Consider the following 19,111-nt stretch of genomic DNA (forward strand, 5'->3'; position numbering starts at 1 on the left):
AGAAATCTGTACGAATCCAGAAACCTCATCTCGATGGTATTTTTAGTCTCAGGAATCATAACTTTCTTACTTATAGAGACGTATCGTTCTTCGTTTTGAGCAAGAATATCTACTTTTTGTGTGTCGTATCCGAGTTTCCTAATTAAGGGATGAAAGTCGTAATTAGAACCATTGTGAAAGAATATGGGGACGAATTTTGGTTTTTGGATTTTGAGGTTGCATGCATTACAGATTCCGCTTATGAAGCGACCGTCCGTGTGCGAATGGTGAAACACTTTACGATTGTCGTCCGTGAAGTGGTTATCGCACACAGAACACTTGACAGTGTCGTAGTAATTTTGAAGTTCGATAGCAGATAACGGAAGCATCGGTTTCGATGTTTGCAGCATGCATCCAATTTTCGATCATCTTTTCGAAGAAGCGTTCGATTGCATCGGGTCCTCGGTATACGTACGGTTCATCTATTTTATCCTGTCGCACGACAACGTAACCGAAATTTTTTGGTTCGTGTAGCTGGTAAGGTGTGGTGGAAGAAACTTCGGGATCCGGATCGCAGTGCGAGAGTGGTTTGAGGAACGCCTCGAAATCAGCAACGATGATGGCCGGATGTTCCAACAACGCCTTGTGCATCCTAAATTCTTCCACTTAGTTCTTTTCGGGCATCAACATTCGAACCGGTCTGTTGTTGCCGCAATATATTTTATGTTCGGCAAGTTTATCGATAGCAATCTGACGTCCGGTGTATTTTCGATAATCGACTTGTTTTTGATCGTCGAACGTGGTTAGGCATCTCGGGCAAACTTCGATGTGGTTTGCATACTTGGTAGTTTGACTTCTAACCAAACGTGATAGAGAACGAATGAGACAGTAATGGTGAACACTGTCGTTTGAAATTAGAAGAAGATTAATCACACGAGCATCGTCATCGTCGACATCGCTTATCCTGACGGGATGCACGAGATATTTATCTGACGTGAAGGAATACACGTTAATAGCGATGCGTTTTCCTGCACGATTTTCAAACTTTGTTATATCCGACAATGTCACCGGGTATTCGATGCCAGACATTACACTTTCAAACTCGGACTCGTATTGTTTGTAATGTCCAACCCACTGTGGATTATTTTTGCAATAAACAGGATGCAGTGCAGCCAATATACACCAAAGGAAACACTTGTTATCGCTGTTCTGTATATTTAACACAGCCCTCTTGTGTTGAATGTTCGGTGGAAGAGAAACGTAGCTGGAAGCGCGAAGAGGCGAGAATCGGTTCACGTAAACAGTTAACGTGTGAGGACTTCCACACAGAGACCATCCCGGCCCTTTAGCCTCGAAATCGTCATGTTTCTTAACCAGTTCATTTGAAAGATCAGAATAAAATTCGTCCAAATTATCGACGTCCGCCAAATGAAGAGTCTGGTTTTTTGCTCGATGATAAAAGACTCTTGTTGTACCATCGACTTTTTCGTATTCGGAAAATAGATCAACGTATACTTTTACGGAATTATTTTCCAATTTATTTTTTTGAATATTTATCACGGATGTTTTCGTTTCACGCAAGAAACTAAGAATGTCGCAGCCTGGTTCCGAAGTACAAGAGAAATCCTGAATATGACGGTTAAATGCAGATCTAATTGGTTTGCGTTCATCGGATAATTTAATTTGCTTGGAAGTAGAAGCTTCGGTTCCTGCATCATCGATTTTTCTTTTCAATGTTCCTTGTTCGGTCGATGGTTTGAAAATTTTCAGGTGTTTACTTAAATTTGCAATGCTGATCATTTTTCCGCATCGAGCACAAGGCTTAGAAGGTAACGAACGATTAATTCTCGAACCTGTTTCGCTACATCTTGCCCTGTGTACCGATAAATTGTTCCTTGAGATTAGCTTCGCACAAGTAACACATTCAGTTTTATTATTTTTTAAGATTGAAAAACTGGTGGTGGATGCCATTATGCTTTCTCCAAAATCACAGAAATCAAAAAAGTCTAGTATATAGCGATACAATTTTATTTATATAGAATTTCTTGGGGGGTGATTGCAAAACTAAAAAATTCAATCTATACTGTGAATAGAATTTCAGGTATGTTATTTTATATAGAATTTCTTGAGTGCGAATACAAAAAAAACAAAATTCAATCTATTGTGAATATAATTTCCAGGTATGCTATTTTATATAGAATTTTCTCGGGGTTCATACGTCCCCTCTACCCGAGTGTCATGGTCGCAACGGGGCTCTCGCCACTCCAAGTTCACGTTGAAGGGCGTGAATTCCACACCGGAACGTCCGTTCCACCAGGCACGGAAGTGGATGTTTATCGCGGCAACACGAATCCCCAACCGGCTGCACGGAAGAGGATCTCCACGTGTATTTTTCGCCCGATACGCTCAACGCCATGTGCATCCGCAAGATCATGACCTTGCGCAAAAAAAATCAAGGAAGTCAAGAATTGCAAGAAGACCTTGCCACCGGGCAAATTGCTCGAAATGGACGCGAAACAGAATACGGCGAAATTGATGATGAACAGCATGTACGGTCAGATGTACGAGCTGAAAGACATTCGCGAAGAAATTCGCGCTCACGTGAACCAACATTACGTTCGAAGGCGGAAAAACATGGGGCGCTTGTTCGTTTCGAAGAACCCACCGCTTGCGCGTCCCCATCGTTACTTTTCTGTCGAGAACCATCCTACTGAAATCGCGCGACGTGGTCGAAAATTTCCCCTCGAACCCCCGCGACCGCGCATGATGTACATGGACACGGATTCGCTTTTCATCCTCATGGATAAACGCGATCAGGCTAGCTTGATCGATTACCTGCACGAGCGGTTGGTTCCCTAACTTGCGGGTGAAGGTCGAATTCGTATTAAAAAACTTTTTCGCGTTGACCAAGAAAAAATACGTCGTGTAGGTGGCCGACAGCGACGAGGTACAATTTAAAGGGCTCAGGACAGCCATAGACGTGCGAGAGAGAAATGTTCTGCTCACGATCCTGAAGAAAGCGTGGGGCGAATACTTCGACACGGGATATCGCACGACGGACTCGGTCGATCAGATCGTCACGAGCATCGTGTGGCCCACGGCGAAGGCTTATTTGGAGTTCGTGGAGAGGCACGCCAGTCAATTAGATTTGGGGAGGAAGCTCGATCTGTCCGCCCCCAGCTGGCTAGTTTCAAAAGCGACTGCATCAACGCTCTGGCTTGGCTTCACGTTTTCGAGAAGGTTTACGGAAAGGATCCGGCCATGTACTTGCGAACGATTTTTCCGAACACCGTCTGCGACAGCCACATTCTGAACGAATTCACGTGGACGACCCAGCATCGTTTCCACACGCGTTACTTTCTCGGCTGGGGTCTGATCTATCGATTCTGCTGCATCATCCCAACCTTCTTCATCATACACTGCAACATCAATTACTTGGTGCTGCATTATACGGTTCTGGAAAACAAGTTGAACGTCTTGAAAGATTTGTACCACACATTGTAGAAGATAACACATAAGTTTAAAAAAAAAAACACATCGTGGTAGATTACGCTGATAGTACAAGGTCGTAGTAGATTACACTGAGGGGACCTTTACTGTGAGAGGAGACAGCAGACTTATAGGAAAGTCATTTCAAAAATATAGGTCAAAGGGCGAGGTTAGCATAATAGCAGGAGGTAAAAAAAATAGCTTAAAAAGTGATGCCAGAGCTTTTCTTCTGTCCACTTTTCTCTCATTGCATTAACACCGCTATTGCCAGTTGGCGTCGTCTTCTTCATCTTACTGCATACTTGTCATCTTATAGAAGGCTACGCCGTCAACTTGTAACTTGTAGGTTAGCCTCGCCGTGAAATATCATATGTTTAAGAAACAAGAGGTTTGTGAAGCAACTAGTCAGTGTTGCCAACTCCTAATTGTAGGTTAGCTTCGCCTGTAAAATATCACCATGGTGAAATTTTCTTGGGGTGGGTTGGCAACACTGAACCTCAATTAATGGCGCTGAACTGTCTATTTGGGTCTACTCTAAAGTAGGTCAAAGCACGTAGAGGCTCTCGTGTAGTTTAGCACGTAATAAAAAAAATAAATAGGTTAAGTTATATCACGTAAGATCGTGATATACCTACAAGTGTGAGGTGGGAAAAAAGGATATTTTATTAAAACATCGCTAAACGCTAAAACATCGACAAAAAATTGTCAAAATATGTCAAAAACTGATATTCAATTGATAAAAAAAGAGGATACAAATGCATACCTACCAAGTATGAGTGGGAAAAAAATGAAATTTTACTAAAACATCTCTAAACGCTAAAACATCGACAAAAAATTGTCAAAATATGTCAAAAACTGATATTCAATTGATAAAAAAAAGGCTAAAAGACGATACCTACTAAGTATTATTTTGAAACCACTAATTTACACTACTTCTGCTTCTTTGGCAATGACATTCCGAACATTTTTCTGAGGAGGATGTAATTATGGGCAATTGGAAAATGATTTTCTCTTCCACTTTTCAATGCATATATAAACACACGTTTCTCAGTTGTTGAACAAGTTACAAAAATCATTTCAGCATGAACACCTTTGCAGTGAGTAATATCATATTCATAATTGATATAGCAATATGCCTACTTTCTTGTCAGTTTAGTGAAGTCAAGTGTTCTTGTAGAAAACGTGATAGAGAATAATCAAAGTACATTCACACTAAGAACAATGAAAATACTATTTGTATGTCAATTGTTTTCTCTACATTGCAAATAATATTATTTTATAAATGTTGAAACCTTGAAAATTCTTGCAAGAGACAATAATATAGTTGAAGAAATGGGTTAACTATGAGAAAAATGATATGGCACTTGAAACCATTGAGAAATTACTTTTCTGAAATTTTCGACTTTTGAATTATTTTATTAATTGATTGAGTGATTGATTTGCTTTATTTTACTTGGCCTTTCTGCTACTTTTTTCTTTTATTCTTGTTTGGCACCAAAATTACACATAAGAGAAAGGTGAGTTATACAGTTAATATTATTCTAAGTTGCAACTTTTGTTGCTCTTAATTTTTGGCAATGAAATACATATAAAATAATTTATTATACCTCTAGTTTGGAACGAAGAGCAATTTTATATCAAATAGGGAATCTACCCTATATTGTATTTAGTAATTCACACACATTAATATGTACTACTGTGTTGTGTAATTGAGAGAAAGTGGTATGTGTTCAAAAGATTTGTTAATCATATTACTAACAAGGAAAATTATTACTTTATAGTATTTTCGCGAATATTAATATACTGTATCCCATTGGAACTTTGTAATTGTTAATGTCTTTCGCTTCTAGATTGTCGTCGCCCTCGCCGCTTTCGTGGCAACAACTAATGCCATTGGCGCAATCGGAGCTTACGGTGGCATTGACCATTATGTAAGTAATTTATTTTATTTTATCATTTAAGGAATTCATATTTCGCCTTTATGCAGTTTCCTCGAGTGTATTAATGTGTTACACATGAACAATTCAATTATCATAATCACAGGTTTAGGTTCATGTTAAAATATAATTCAAAACATTGTGCATGTCCTGTTCCACACATATTGGATAGAAATAGGTATTTGCTGATCTTAGGATATTTTGTAAATCACAACTCATTTTTTACATCTATGTGAATTTCACGCTCTAGTCAAATGTTTATATTTTCATTTAGGCTTACCCAAGATACAACTTCGGGTACTCCGTGTCCGATGCCCTGACCGGAGACCACAAGAACCAGGTGGAGGTGAGGGATGGTCCATTGGTGAGTGGCCAATACAGTCTGGTGGAAGCCGATGGCAGCCACCGATTGGTCAAGTACGGCGCTGATGACGTCAACGGTTTCAACGCCGTTGTAAGCAGAGTTGGCCCCAACGTCCACGTGTTCAGCCGCTTGGGAGGCGTCGGAGGCTTTGGAGGCTACGGAGGACTCTTGGGAGGCTACGGAGGAGTCTCGGGAGGCATTGGAGGCTACGGAAGACTCTCGGGAGGTTACGGAGGAGTCTCGGGAGGCTACGGAGGACTCTTGGGAGGTTACGGTGGGCTTGGAGGCTATGGAGGAGCTTACTATGGTTAAATAAATATATTTTGCGATTGAAGCGGACTTGCTTGTGTTGATGATAAGAAAATAAATCATGCATACAGGATGTTTTGATGTGTTCATTTTGTTACCAGATAATAAAATGAGAGAAGTTAAACATATTGCATTTTCCAACCCATGGGTTGATCCTCAATCGAATGGAAATCATAGAAAATATTATTATATGTGGAGATCAATTTCTGTGCCTTCCGTTTCGGTTTTTCTCGGTTCGCCTTATGTCTTATGAGCACAGTGTAACCGGTCGATCTCCAGTGGTCAATTTAAGGCTAAAGGGGAAGTTTCTTTTCGCCTTTTTTCGTTTCGCATTAAAATTGCAAGAGGGGAATAATTCACTTGAATGATATGCCAGAGATAATTTGGCTACTGAATACAACAGGAAGTTGTTTGTAGTGTAAATATAATATAGACCTGTTTCACAAATCAATTATACACTTGGTAACCGTATTTTGTTACACACACACACACACATAGTATGCAGTTTATAGAATCAAATTACATATCTCCAAGATTAGCACACGATCTCCGTGACGGAGTGGTTAGCAGAGTAAGCTACAACAACCGAGGCCCCAAGTTCGAATCTTTCAAATCTTACAAATCTCGACCTGGACGTGAGTGCACTTTATCAATTTCGTTATGTTATCACTCACCTTCATCATCACGATTAGTCAAAAGTGGCAGAAAGCGCTTCTAAATAACAAAAATCAAATCAAACCAAGATGGACACAATAGGATACTACATCAACATAGTCGAGGAAGAACAATACGTAAGGATGGCTTGTACATTGTTTTCCTTAGGTGTCACAGTTGACATTTGACACATATTTAGTTTCCGCAAATAACATTTCTCCGCTCGTTTATTTTTTCATCTGGGACTGTAATGTATTATAGCAGACGTTCTGGAATAACTTTTTCCCCGCAATGACAATAAATTGAGTATTTACTGTGGATGTCCATTTTATAGAGATGAACGTTCAGCATTATCCGTTTGTATGGATTTTGCTCTTTACCCAAATCCAGCTTCTGCTTATACGGATGCTTCACCGTGGTAGGAGTTGTCTTGTGCTGGTTCAAGTACACACAGATAACTAAATGTAGCATATCATCATATGCATCTATTGATTCATCAGAATGTACTAAAGTGTCTTATTTGGCCTCTCAGAAGCATCATGTTCACAGTAGGGATGGCCAAAAGGATCCGGATCCTAAAAATCCGGATCCGTCCGTATCCGTATCCGGATCCGGATCCAAAAGTTACGGTCTTGATCAGGATCCGAAAGTGAAAAACCCGAAAATTCCTTCGATGCAAGGCCTCTGCCGACACACAGCAACACTGTCGCTCAGGGCCACTCCGCGACTTGCATGTTATTGGCTATAGCTTGTGACGTCACCAAGAGGACACGAACGGAAGAAAGCTATGCGTAGAATATAGCAGATGGCACATGAAACGCTGTGTTTTCATGCATCTTTTGACATTATACACCAAAGCTGTTAATTTAATTTGACAATAAGAAATCAAATACGCGATAGAAGAATACACTTATTCCGAAACAATGCATAGTTTATTTTTCAGACATTATTTGCGTGATATCTTGTCCCTGTAGGCTGTAGTCCACTGCCGGCTTTTCTTTCCAGCTAACCTATTGCATTTATTTTAAATGTCTAATTCTAAGGAAAGTTCTTGTCCGGGCATATTCTAATATGAATTTTTACTGAATGTCCTGGAATTTCCCTTTAATAATTTTACGCTACTTTTAAGATTCTCCAGTTGATCGCCACGATGAGGATAAATTTATTTTTGTTATTTAGCGTCTTCTTCCACTTTTGGCTAATAGCGATGAGTGATGTTTAGTTTAAATTGATGAAGGGACACTCGCAACAGGCACATATCCAATGGGGAGCTTAGGGGGCTCGAGCCCCCCAAAATAGTTTTCTGTTTACAATAGATAAAATGAGGTATTTAGTTTTTTGTGGTGGGAAATAAAATAATGTGACGATAATTTAAGGAGAGAAATAATTATCGAGTCAAGCACGTATCCAAGGTGGGAATCAGGGGGCTGCAGCAACCCCTTCAGGAAATTACGCTACATAAAATTAGGTTCATGGCTTCTTGAATAATGTGATGATAATTTGAGAGAAATAATTATCGAGGTAAGACACAGAATGTTCTATAACCCTGTTATTGTTAATATCGCGTATCCAAGGTGGGATCAGGGAGCTGGAGTCCCCCTTAATTTTTTTCAGTTTACACTACATAAAATTAGATTTTTGTTTTCTTGAATAGCGTGCCGATAATATAAGGAGAGAAATACTTACCAAGGCAATACGGAGAATGTTCTATAACCCTGTTGTTGATAATATTGCATTAAAACTTTTTTTGAGCTTTCGGTGTTGTCGCAGCACTATGTAAAGACTTGTCAGCATTTGGAAGCTGCAAACGTAGCGCCACACGTAGGGCGATTCATTGTAATTTTTTTAATCTCTGGAAAGCGCGATAGGGAACGTTCTTGAATAGGAGAAGTCGAACTACTGGCAACATTAACGAATCGTTTTATCTGCGGAACGTTCTAGAATATAATGAGGTTAAAATACGCGGCTTCAATTTCCAAGTTGATCTGTACAACAGAATCGGTTAATGAGAATTCAAAGGTAAGTGTGACAGTTCATACGTCGGTTAGTGATCAGTCAGTGTCCATTGGTGGCTTTATAAGATCTAGTGATTCGAAGATGAAAAGGACTAAATACCGCAAAGTAACGAAGTATACTACTAGTTTCAGTTGGAGTCCAAAGCTGAAGACATTAACGACAGCGGAATTTCCGGAGCCTCAGTGTAGTGCTAGTTCGGGTCGAGGGCCAAAGGGATCAACAACAATCCAACAATCAACAACCAACAATCTGTGTATTACTCTGTACTGTTTGTGATCCACATGGATTTGTGATCATCCCTTCATCCATTTCATGTACTCACCATTCATTTTCATCTTTGCGATTAGCCAAGGTGTAAATTATAGTTGAAATAAAACAAAGGCAATACAAATACAAAACAAAAATAATGGAACGATTATTCTGTTACGCTTTCCTGTATTTTAGACACGTCACATTTATCAGCCAACAGTCAAAGATTGCTTTTCGGTCGAATGATACTTCTAATAATCGGAGGTAAATGCAAGCTGAGAATTATAATTTGGTCTCTTATCCACCTGAGTTGAGGATCTAAATTTTTAGATTTTATTTGTAACAATATTTACTACTGCGAGGAATTTAAAAGAAACTTACGGCTAATTTCGGCACTGGCTTCCTATTCTATAATAGTTACATTTGTTGTAAGAACATAATACATTAATTTACTTTGTATAAATATTACATTATCCATCGCTTTTCCTAATTAAATCTCATACCATATCCAACACACACATAAAATGTGTTCTACTAATAATACAGTGCGCAATTAGAAAATAAGTCTTGTGAAGCAACACAAATATGGCTTCCCCGATGGCCTAGTGGTAGCGCCGTCGCCTTGTAGTCAAGGGGTCCCGGGTTCGATACCCGGTGTAGGCACATAGTAGATAGGATCCAACTTTAAACTGTAGGTCCAGTCCCAATTAGCCTTTCTGTCCAAAAACCGGACTTAAAACGCCAATTCAATCAAGCAACACAAATATTAAATCTAGTTTTTTTTTTATTTGGTTTATCTTACTACACTTTTCTGCCACTTTTGGCTAATTGCGAAGATGAGGATGAGTCATGATGATGAAATTGATGAATGGACACTCACAAACATCCATACCCAGGCCGGGATTCGAACCTGGGATCCTTGGCGTCGTAGCGCGATGTGCTAACCACTCTGCCACGGATGCCGGCTATTAAATCTACATGGAAATAGTTTCTGCAGTATGTTTGAGTTGAGTCAAACAAATTTCATAATGTGTATTCTCGCGGCATGTATTCAAATGTGTATTAATACAGGGCTAAGGCCTACCCACCGACTGCCGGCCTCACTTCTACCTGCCGAGGCGGGAGATCATCCAACCTGTTACGAGGTGGCGTGTGGTCAGCACGACGACCCCCAGTCATTTTTGTAAGTTTCCATGACCGCATTACGCTACTCACGTTGCTGAGAAAATCCCCCTCGAGACCAACCACCCTGGGAACAGAATCCTCGTCTTCAGCGTGACAGTCAGATTATTTACCGACTGAACCAACGAGGCTTTTTAAAGCACATAAAAAATAAATTAAAGGCAGCAAAATAGTATTATATTTGTACGATATCTTTAAATTATAATATAATAGACGTGTATACAACACATTATATTGATAATACAAAAATCATTGATAAATTTTTCCTTGCTTTGATAAGTATGCTTTATATTGAATAGCTTCTTTGGGCATTATTTACATGACAACTCTTCTCCTTGATTGACGAGAAGATTGAAAGGATGTGCAGGGGAGAAACATCTGTCCTGTAAGTCGTACATTATATTTTCAGCACAATTTCTCAACAAACGCACATAAAGTAAAGTAACACAGTGCAATTGTTAATTAGTGTTGGCTACCTACAAGATGTTCAAAGTATTATTCTCGCGGGCGATGTTTCAATTTCAAAGCTAATAAATCTTATTTTGCAGTCAATATTCAATGAAACAATACTTAGAAACTGAGTTAGGATTGTGTAAAGGTTTTTGAAAGTTGCATACGTGATGATATGGAAGGCGAGTGTGGAAGTAAGGCCAGAGGCGCAACCACGAATTTTTGTCTGGAGGGGGCAAGTGCCAGGATAAACGTACCAATAATAATAATAGTAATAATAATAATATTAATAATGGCATTATTATTACTAGTGGTAGTAGTAGTAGTAGTATCAAAGACGTTATTATCCTCATATATTACGCAAAGGGAGGTAGATAGATGTCTGTGCTAAAGCATTTATTTGGAACAAACTATTTGAAATATTTTTTTCAACACCAGAAATTTTACATTAGCTAATAATTGAAAACAAGCACACAAACTGTATTTTTGAATGGCAGAAAATGAATGTTAAATGCATGCTGAAGATATTTTTTTTTGTACATATAACATGTATAACTTTCATATGTTTTACACATATGCAACATGGAGTGACATAAAATAAGAAAATACATATGCAAGATGCTAACACTAAATTATGTACGTATTCAAAGTTTATTCATTACATATATACAAAACATATTATTTAAATACATCACATTACAGAAAACAATTATATTGGGAGCGAAGCGAGAAAGAAAATTTTTAGATCCAATTTTTGCAATTTGAAACAATATTGATTTAATAGGGAACAAATAATATCACATGGCGCCAAGGCATTCTCTCTTTCACAACTTTTTTCTTGAAAAAAATTAGACTCCCGCCGCCCCCTAGCTACGGCTCTGAACTTGACCAGACTGAGAAAAGCAGGCACTGCAAACGAAGCGAGGAAGAAAATTTTACGAAATGTATTTTTATTTGTATAAAATTTGAAGTAGAAGGGGGCAATTGCTCCTTTGTGCCCCCTGCAGGTGCATTTGGCCATCAATGTTTGCCCCTCCTAGAATTGACTTCCGACGAAGGTTGGGTGCAATGCCCCCCCCCCCCCTCTTCCCTGTGGTTGCACCACTGAGTAAGTCCGAAATTTGGAGGAACAAATTGAATCAATCCTGCTGCAGCAATTTGTTTCTTTTTGGGAAGCGATGATCACTTTATTCCAGGCGATTTTCTTCTATTATTATTGCACGTGCCAAGAGCACAAACAGGGTGATTTGTTCTCTTTCTACCGGCATTCAAGAAAAGGTGTGTATAAGTAAATAATCGACCCATTTATCTCAAGCTTCCGTATACACTAACGAAGTAAGTTCCAATCTGTCCTCTTAATGACGTCATAGCGCGCACAGAATCATGGGAAAAAATCTCGAAACCTCGGGAATGGCATACCTAATAAAGGTACCTTGACTGTCGCTTACAGACGAATGTTGTCACACAGCAAACAGCTTGGTGCTTATTTTAATTCTCAAATCGATTTGAATAGGACTGTGTTCGCAAATTAACAATGCTTTCGAATTTCTTTTATTTTTTTTATACCAGGACCATTGAAGAGCCATGACAATTCTACATGTTTGGAAAATAATATATTAATCAATTAAATAATACGTATTAGCAATGATCATTAAAATAAAGAAAATGTCTAAATGTGAGTCAACATAGAAAAACATTTTGGCATCACGATTGCAGTTCGCAACAAGTCCACAAATAAATAGGGGCTGCTGGTAGCCTTGCATCAAGGGCAATAATACTAAAATTCAATATTTCAGACTTCAGACTTCCGGAACCTGCCTCTCTCAACAACAAACCCATTAATTTATGCTAGGACGAAATCGAAAATCTTCCAAAATCTCAAAAGAAAAGGGTCAATGTTATTTTCGTAGGATTTTAAAGGTTCGCATTAAAATATTTATAGTTCGAGGAAGGGCATGGCCTCCATGGTGCCTCCCGTGGGTATGGGCCTGGTGTGCTCTGCTCCAGTATGCAGTACAATTCAGTACTTAAAAAGAAAGAGATAGAAGCAAGTTTGTATGAGCAAACTGAAATGTAAAGATGGATGCCGGTTAAGCAATGTGATCAGACATTAAAATTTGCTCTGATACAAATATCGTAAATCTCTTCCGGGAAAAAGTGTATGAAAATGAATGAAAGTAATGGATATGTCTAAATACATTCCCTTCTAACACTAAAAATTTGAAAATATATTCATGGAGGCAAAAGTAACTTGTGCGAGATAGTAAAATTTTTCGATAATTAAAAGTCGAGAAACAAAAGAAGAAGAACTTGGAAAAGGAAAAATAAACACATAAATTTTAACCTTTTCTACAAACAAAAAGTCTGAAAACGAAAACCCTAACATTTTTTGAAAACGAGAAACGATTGTTTTTGGAGAAACGAAAAAGCGAGAAAAAATACATTCATTTTTTCTGAAAACGAAACGTTTTCCAGAATGCCGAGAAAAAAAAAAAAATTGAGGCATATAGTGGTACGGATCTCACTATACAGTCCCGATTATCCTTACTGCGCACAAAGTGGACTTAAAACACCAACTCAATATATCTGCTGTGGGTCACAATATTAATGTTGACATACATTAGAAAATTTTAAGCATATTTATTTCATTATATATATGTAATATTATATATACCGCATATATATATATATATATATATATATATATATATATATATATATATATATACATTTATGTATTTGTGTTTGTTTGTGTTTAAAATTCATCGAATTCATTGAACCGTGCTGTAACTCACACATGAATACGCATCCACTCATATTTTTTTTATCCGGTAGTTACATTTATCATCTTATGATCAAGCTGAATGTACTGTTAGTTTACTATTGTATGCGTATATGTACAGTACTATAAGCAATTCTTTCTGTAATTGAAGCAGCATATTTACTCAATAAAATAAATTGAATTACACTATAAAATTTCAATTGCTATCAAAAATCATATACAACAATATTGGTCTTTACAAACGTGGAGTATATACCATTCTAACTTGAATTGGGCCAATTTTTATTTTCTGTCCATCATAGAAGTCTTAAATTGCTTCACAAAATTGAGTCTTGGATAATGCGCCATACTTGCAGGAAGTATTTTAAAATTGAATCATATTAAAACATAACTTAAAAGAATAGCCGTGATTTCCAGAGTTTTGGTAAGGAAATAATTACACATTTCTCTGTTTGAAAATGTCTTAACATTAAATATGTTGTCTGCTTCTTTGGCAATGACATTCCGAACATTTTTCTGAGGAGGATGTAATTATGGGCAATTGGAAAATGATTTTCTGTTCCACTTTTCAATGCATATATAAACACACGTTTCTCAGTTGTTGAACAAGTTACAAATATCATTTCAGCATGAATACCTTTGCAGTGAGTAATATCATGTTCATAATTAATATAGCAATATGCCTAATTGCTTGTCAGGTTAGTGAAGTCAAGTGTTCTTGTAGAAAACGTGATGGAGAATAATCAAAGTACATTCACACTAAGAACAATGAAAATACAATTTGTATATCAATTGTTTTCTCTACATTGCAAATAATATTATTTTATAAATGTTGAAACCTTGAAAATTCTAGCAAGAGACAATAATAGAGTTGAAGAAATGGGTTAACTATGAGAAAAATGAAATTGCACTTGAAACCATTGAGAAATTACTTATCGGAAATTTTCGACTTTTGAATTATTTTATTAATTGATTGAGTGAATGATTTGCTTTATTTTACTTGGAATTTCTGCTACTTTTATCTTTTATTCTTGTTTGGCACCAAAATTACACATAACAGAAAGGTGTGTTATGCAGTTAATATTATTGAAAGTTGCAACTTTTGTTGCTCTTAATTTTTGGCAATGAAATACATATAAAATAATTTATTATATCTCTAGTTTGGAACGAAGAGCAAATTTATATCAAATAGGGAATCTTCCATATATTGTATTTAGTAATTCACACACATTAATATGTACTACTGTGTTGTATAATTGAGAGAAAGTGGTATGTGTTCAAAAGATTTGTTAATCATATTACTAACAAGGAAAATTATTACTTTATAGTATTTTCGCGAATATTAATATACTGTATTCCATTGGAACTTTGTTATTGTTAATGTCTTTCGCTTCTAGATTGTCGTCGCCCTCGCCGCTTTCGTGGCAACAACTAATGCCATTGGCGCAATCGGAGCCTACGGTGGCATTGACCATTATGTAAGTAATTTATTTTATTTTATCATTTAAGGAATTCATATTTCGCCTTTATGCAGTTTCCTCGAGTGTATTAATGTGTTACACATGAACAATTCAATTATCATAATCACAGGTTTAGGTTCATGTTAAAATATAATTCAAAACATTGTGCATGTCCTGTTCCACACATATTGGATAGAAATAGGTATTTGCTGATCTTAGGATATTTTGTGAATCACAACTCATTTTTTACATCTATGTGAATTTCACGCTCTAGTCAAATGTTTATATTTTCATTTAGGCTTACCCAAGATACAACTTCGGGTACTCCGTGTCCGATGCCCTGACCGGAGACCACAAGAACCAGGTGGAGGTGAGGGATGGTCCATTGGTGAGTGGCCAATACAGTCTGGTGGAAGCCGATGGCAGCCACCGATTGGTCAAGTACGGCGCTGATGACGTCAACGGCTTCAACGCCGTTGTAAGCAGAGTTGGCCCCAACGTCCACGTGTTCAGCCGCTTGGGAGGCGTCGGAGGCATTGGAGGCTACGGAGGAGTCTCGGGAGGCATTGGAGGCTACGGAAGACTCTCGGGAGGTTACGGAGGAGTCTCGGGAGGCTACGGAGGACTCTTGGGAGTTTACGGTGGGCTTGGAGGCTATGGAGGGGCTTACTATGGTTAAATAAATATATTTTGCGATTGAAGCGGACTTGCTTGTGTTGATGATAAGAAAATAAATCATGCATACAGGATGTTTTGATGTGTTAATTTTGTTACCAGATAATAAAATGAGAGAAGTTAAACATATTGCATTTTCCAACCCATGTGTTGATCCTCAATCGAATGGAAATCATAGAAAATATTATATGTGGAGATCAATTTCTGTGCCTTCCGTTTCGGTTTTTCTCGGTTCGCCTTATGTCTTATGAGCACAGTGTAATCGGTCGATCTCCAGTGGTCAATTTAAGGCTAAAGGGGAAGTTTCTTTTCGCCTTTTTTCGTTTGGTATTAAAATTGCAGAGAGGGGAATAATTCACTTGATTGATATGCCAGAGATAATTTGGCTACTGAATACAACAGGAAGTTGTTTGTAGTGTAAATACCCGAGGCCCCAATTTCGGATCTTTCAGATCTACGGAGGAGTCTCGGGAGGCATTGGAGGCTACGGAGGACTCTCGGGAGGTTACGGAGGAGTCTTGGGAGGCTACGGAGGACTCTTGGGAGGTTACGGTGGGCTTGGAGGCTATGGAGGAGCTTACTATGGTTAAATAAATATATTTTGGGTTTGAAGCGGACTTGCTTGTGTTGATGATAAGAAAATAAATCATGCATACAGGATGTTTTGATGTGTTAATTTTGTTACCAGATAATAAAATGAGAGAAGTTAAACATATTGCATTTTCCAACCCATGTGTTGATCCTCAATCGAATGGAAATCATAGAAAATATTATATGTGGAGATCAATTTCTGTGCCTTCCGTTTCGGTTTTTCTCGGTTCGCCTTATGTCTTATGAGCACAGTGTAATCGGTCGATCTCCAGTGGTCAATTTAAGGCTAAAGGGGAAGTTTCTTTTCGCCTTTTTTCGTTTCGTATTAAAATTGCAGAGAGGGGAATAATTCACTTGATTGATATGCTAGAGATAATTTGGCTACTGAATACAACAGGAAGTTGTTTGTAGTGTAAATATAATATAGACCTGTTTCACAAATCAATTATACACTTGGTAACCGTATTTTGTTACACACACACACACATTGTATGCAGTTTATATAATCAAATTACATATCTCCAAGATTAGCACACGATCTCCGTGACGGAGTGGTTAGCAGAGTAAGCTACAACACCCGAGGCCCCAATTTCGGATCTTTCAAATCTTACAAATCTCGACCTGGACATGAGTGTACTTTATCAATTTCGTTATGTTATCACTCACCTTCTTCACCACGATTAGTCAAAAGTGGCAGAAAGCGCTTCTAAATAACAAAAATCAAATCGAACCAAGATGGACATAATAGGATACTACATCAACATAGTCGAGGAAGAACAATACGTAAGGATGGCTTGTACATTGTTTTCCTGGGGTGGCACAGTAGACATTTGACACATATTTAATTTCCGCAAATAAAATTTCTCCGCTCGTTTATTTTTTCATCTGGGACTGTAATGTATTATAGCAGACGTTCAGGAATAACTTTTTCCCCGCAATGACAATAAATTGAGTATTTACTGTGGATGTCCATTTTATAAAGATGAACGTTCAGCATTATCCGTTTGTATGGATTTTGCTCTTTACCCAAATCCAGCTTCTGCTTATACGGATGCTTCACCGTGGTAGGAGTTGTCTTGTGCTGGTTCAAGTACACACAGATAACTAAATGCAGCATATCATCATATGCATCTATTGATTCATCAGAATGAACTAAAGTGTCTTATTTGGCCTCTCCGAAGCATCATGTTCACAGTAGGGATGGCCAAAAGGATCCGGATCCTAAAAATCCGGATCCGTCCGTATTCGGATCCGGATCCGGATCCAAAATTACGGATGTGGATCCGGATCCGAACGTTCCGGATCTGGATCAGGATCCGAAAGTGAAAAACCCGAAAATTCCTTCGATACAATACCTCTGCCGACACACAGCAATACTGTCGCTTACAGACGAATGTTGTCACACAGCATTTGGTGCTTATTTTATTCTCAAATCGATTTGAATAGGACTGTGTTCGCAAATTAACAATGCTTTCGAATTTCTTTCATTTTTTTTATACCAGGACCATTGAACATCCATGACAATTCTACATGTTTGGAAAATAATATATTAATCATATAAATAATACGTATTAGCAATGATCATTAAAATAAAGAAAATGTCTAAATGTGAGTTAACAAAGAAAAACATTTTGGCATCACGATTGCAGTTCGCAACAAGTCCACAAATAAATAGGGACTGTTGGTAGCCTTGCATCAAGGGCAATAATACTAAATTCAATATTGCAGACTTCAGACTTCCGGAACCTGCCTCTCTCAACAACAAACCCATTAATTTATGCTAGGACGAAATCGAAAATCTTCCAAAATCTCAAAAGAAAAGGGTCAATGTTATTTTCGTAGGATTTTAAAGGTTCGCATTAAAATATTTATAGTTCGAGGAAGGGCATGGCCTCCATGGTGCCTCCCGTGGGTATGGGCCTGGTGTGCTCTGCTCCAGTATGCAGTACAATTCAGTACTTAAAAAGAAAGAGAGAGAAGCAAGTTTGTGTGAGCAAACTGAAATGTAAAGATGGATGCCGGTTAAGCAATGTGATCAGACATTAAAATTTGCTCGGATACAAATATCGTAAATCTCTTCCGGGAAAAAGTTTATGAAAATGAATGAAAGTAATGGATATGTCTAAATACATTACCTTCTAATACTAAAATTTTGAAAATATATTCATGGAGGCAAAAGTAACTTGTGCGAGAAAGTAAAATATTTCGATAATTAAAAGTCGAGAAACAAAAGAAGAAGAACTTGGAAAAGGAAAAATAAACACATAAATTATAACCTTTTCTACAAACAAAAAGTCTGAAAACGAAAACCCTAATATTTTTTGCAAACGAGAAACGATTGTTTTTGGAGAAACGAAAAAGCGAGAAAAAATATATTCACTTTTTCTGAAAACGAAAAGTTTTCCAGAATGCCGAGAAACCAAAAAAAAAAAAAAAAAATCACTTTGGAAATTCGAAAAACAATTTTTTTCGAAAAAGGGATCTCCCTACTTGTAATCATGTGGTCCCGGGTTCGATATACACGGTGGAGGCATATAGTGGTACGGATCTCACTTTAAACGTTAGGTACAGTCCCGATTATCCTTACTGCGCACAAAGTGGACTTAAAACACCAACTCAATATATCTGCTAATGGTCACAATATTAATGTTGACATACATTAGAAAATTTTAAGCATATTTACTTCATTATATATATGTAATATTATATATACCGTATATATAATATATATATATATATATATATATATATATATATATATATATATATATATACATTTATGTATTTGTGTTTGTTTGTGTTTAAAATTCATCGAATTCATTGAACCGTGCTGTAACTCACACATGAATACGCATCCACTCATATTTTTTTATCCGGTAGTTACATTTATCATCTTATGATCAAGCTGAATGTACTGTTAGTTTACTATTGTATGCGTATATTTACAGTACTATAAGCTATCCTTTCTGTAATT

The 19,111-nt window shown here is 37.5% G+C and overlaps 2 protein-coding genes across 2 annotated transcripts; both read left to right on the forward strand.

Moving 5' to 3' along the window:
* Nucleotides 1-4,543: 4,543 nt before the first annotated feature.
* On the forward strand, nt 4,544-6,144 carry LOC146002096 (uncharacterized). The gene is made up of 3 exons (XM_083139814.1): nt 4,544-4,565; nt 5,319-5,399; nt 5,680-6,144. The coding sequence occupies exons 1-3, from the start codon at nt 4,551-4,553 to the stop codon at nt 6,079-6,081; spliced, it is 498 nt and encodes a 165-aa protein (XP_082995940.1). The 5' UTR covers nt 4,544-4,550; the 3' UTR covers nt 6,082-6,144.
* Nucleotides 6,145-6,821: 677 nt separating this feature from the next.
* LOC146002268 (uncharacterized) lies at nt 6,822-15,550 on the forward strand. Its single transcript, XM_083139985.1, has 3 exons — nt 6,822-6,869; nt 14,809-14,889; nt 15,170-15,550. Exons 1-3 carry the CDS (start codon nt 6,822-6,824, stop codon nt 15,548-15,550), a joined length of 510 nt encoding a protein of 169 aa, XP_082996111.1.
* The last annotated feature ends 3,561 nt before the right edge of the window (nt 15,551-19,111 follow it).

Source organism: Lepisma saccharinum, chromosome 18 (assembly GCF_977018435.1).
Source record: "Lepisma saccharinum chromosome 18, izLepSacc3.1, whole genome shotgun sequence".
Taxonomy (NCBI): Eukaryota; Metazoa; Arthropoda; class Insecta; order Zygentoma; family Lepismatidae; genus Lepisma; species Lepisma saccharinum.

Excerpts from the sequence above, each read along its gene's own strand:
- LOC146002096 (XM_083139814.1), top strand. Across the intron at positions 5,400-5,679 it reads ACGGTGGCATTGACCATTAT|GCTTACCCAAGATACAACTT; the intron begins GTAAGTAATTTA and ends ATTTTCATTTAG.
- LOC146002268 (XM_083139985.1), top strand. The coding sequence starts at position 6,822 with ATGGACACAATAGGATACTACATCAACATAGTCGAGGAAGAACAATAC. Across the intron at positions 6,870-14,808 it reads TAGTCGAGGAAGAACAATAC|ATTGTCGTCGCCCTCGCCGC; the intron begins GTAAGGATGGCT and ends TTTCGCTTCTAG. Across the intron at positions 14,890-15,169 it reads ACGGTGGCATTGACCATTAT|GCTTACCCAAGATACAACTT; the intron begins GTAAGTAATTTA and ends ATTTTCATTTAG.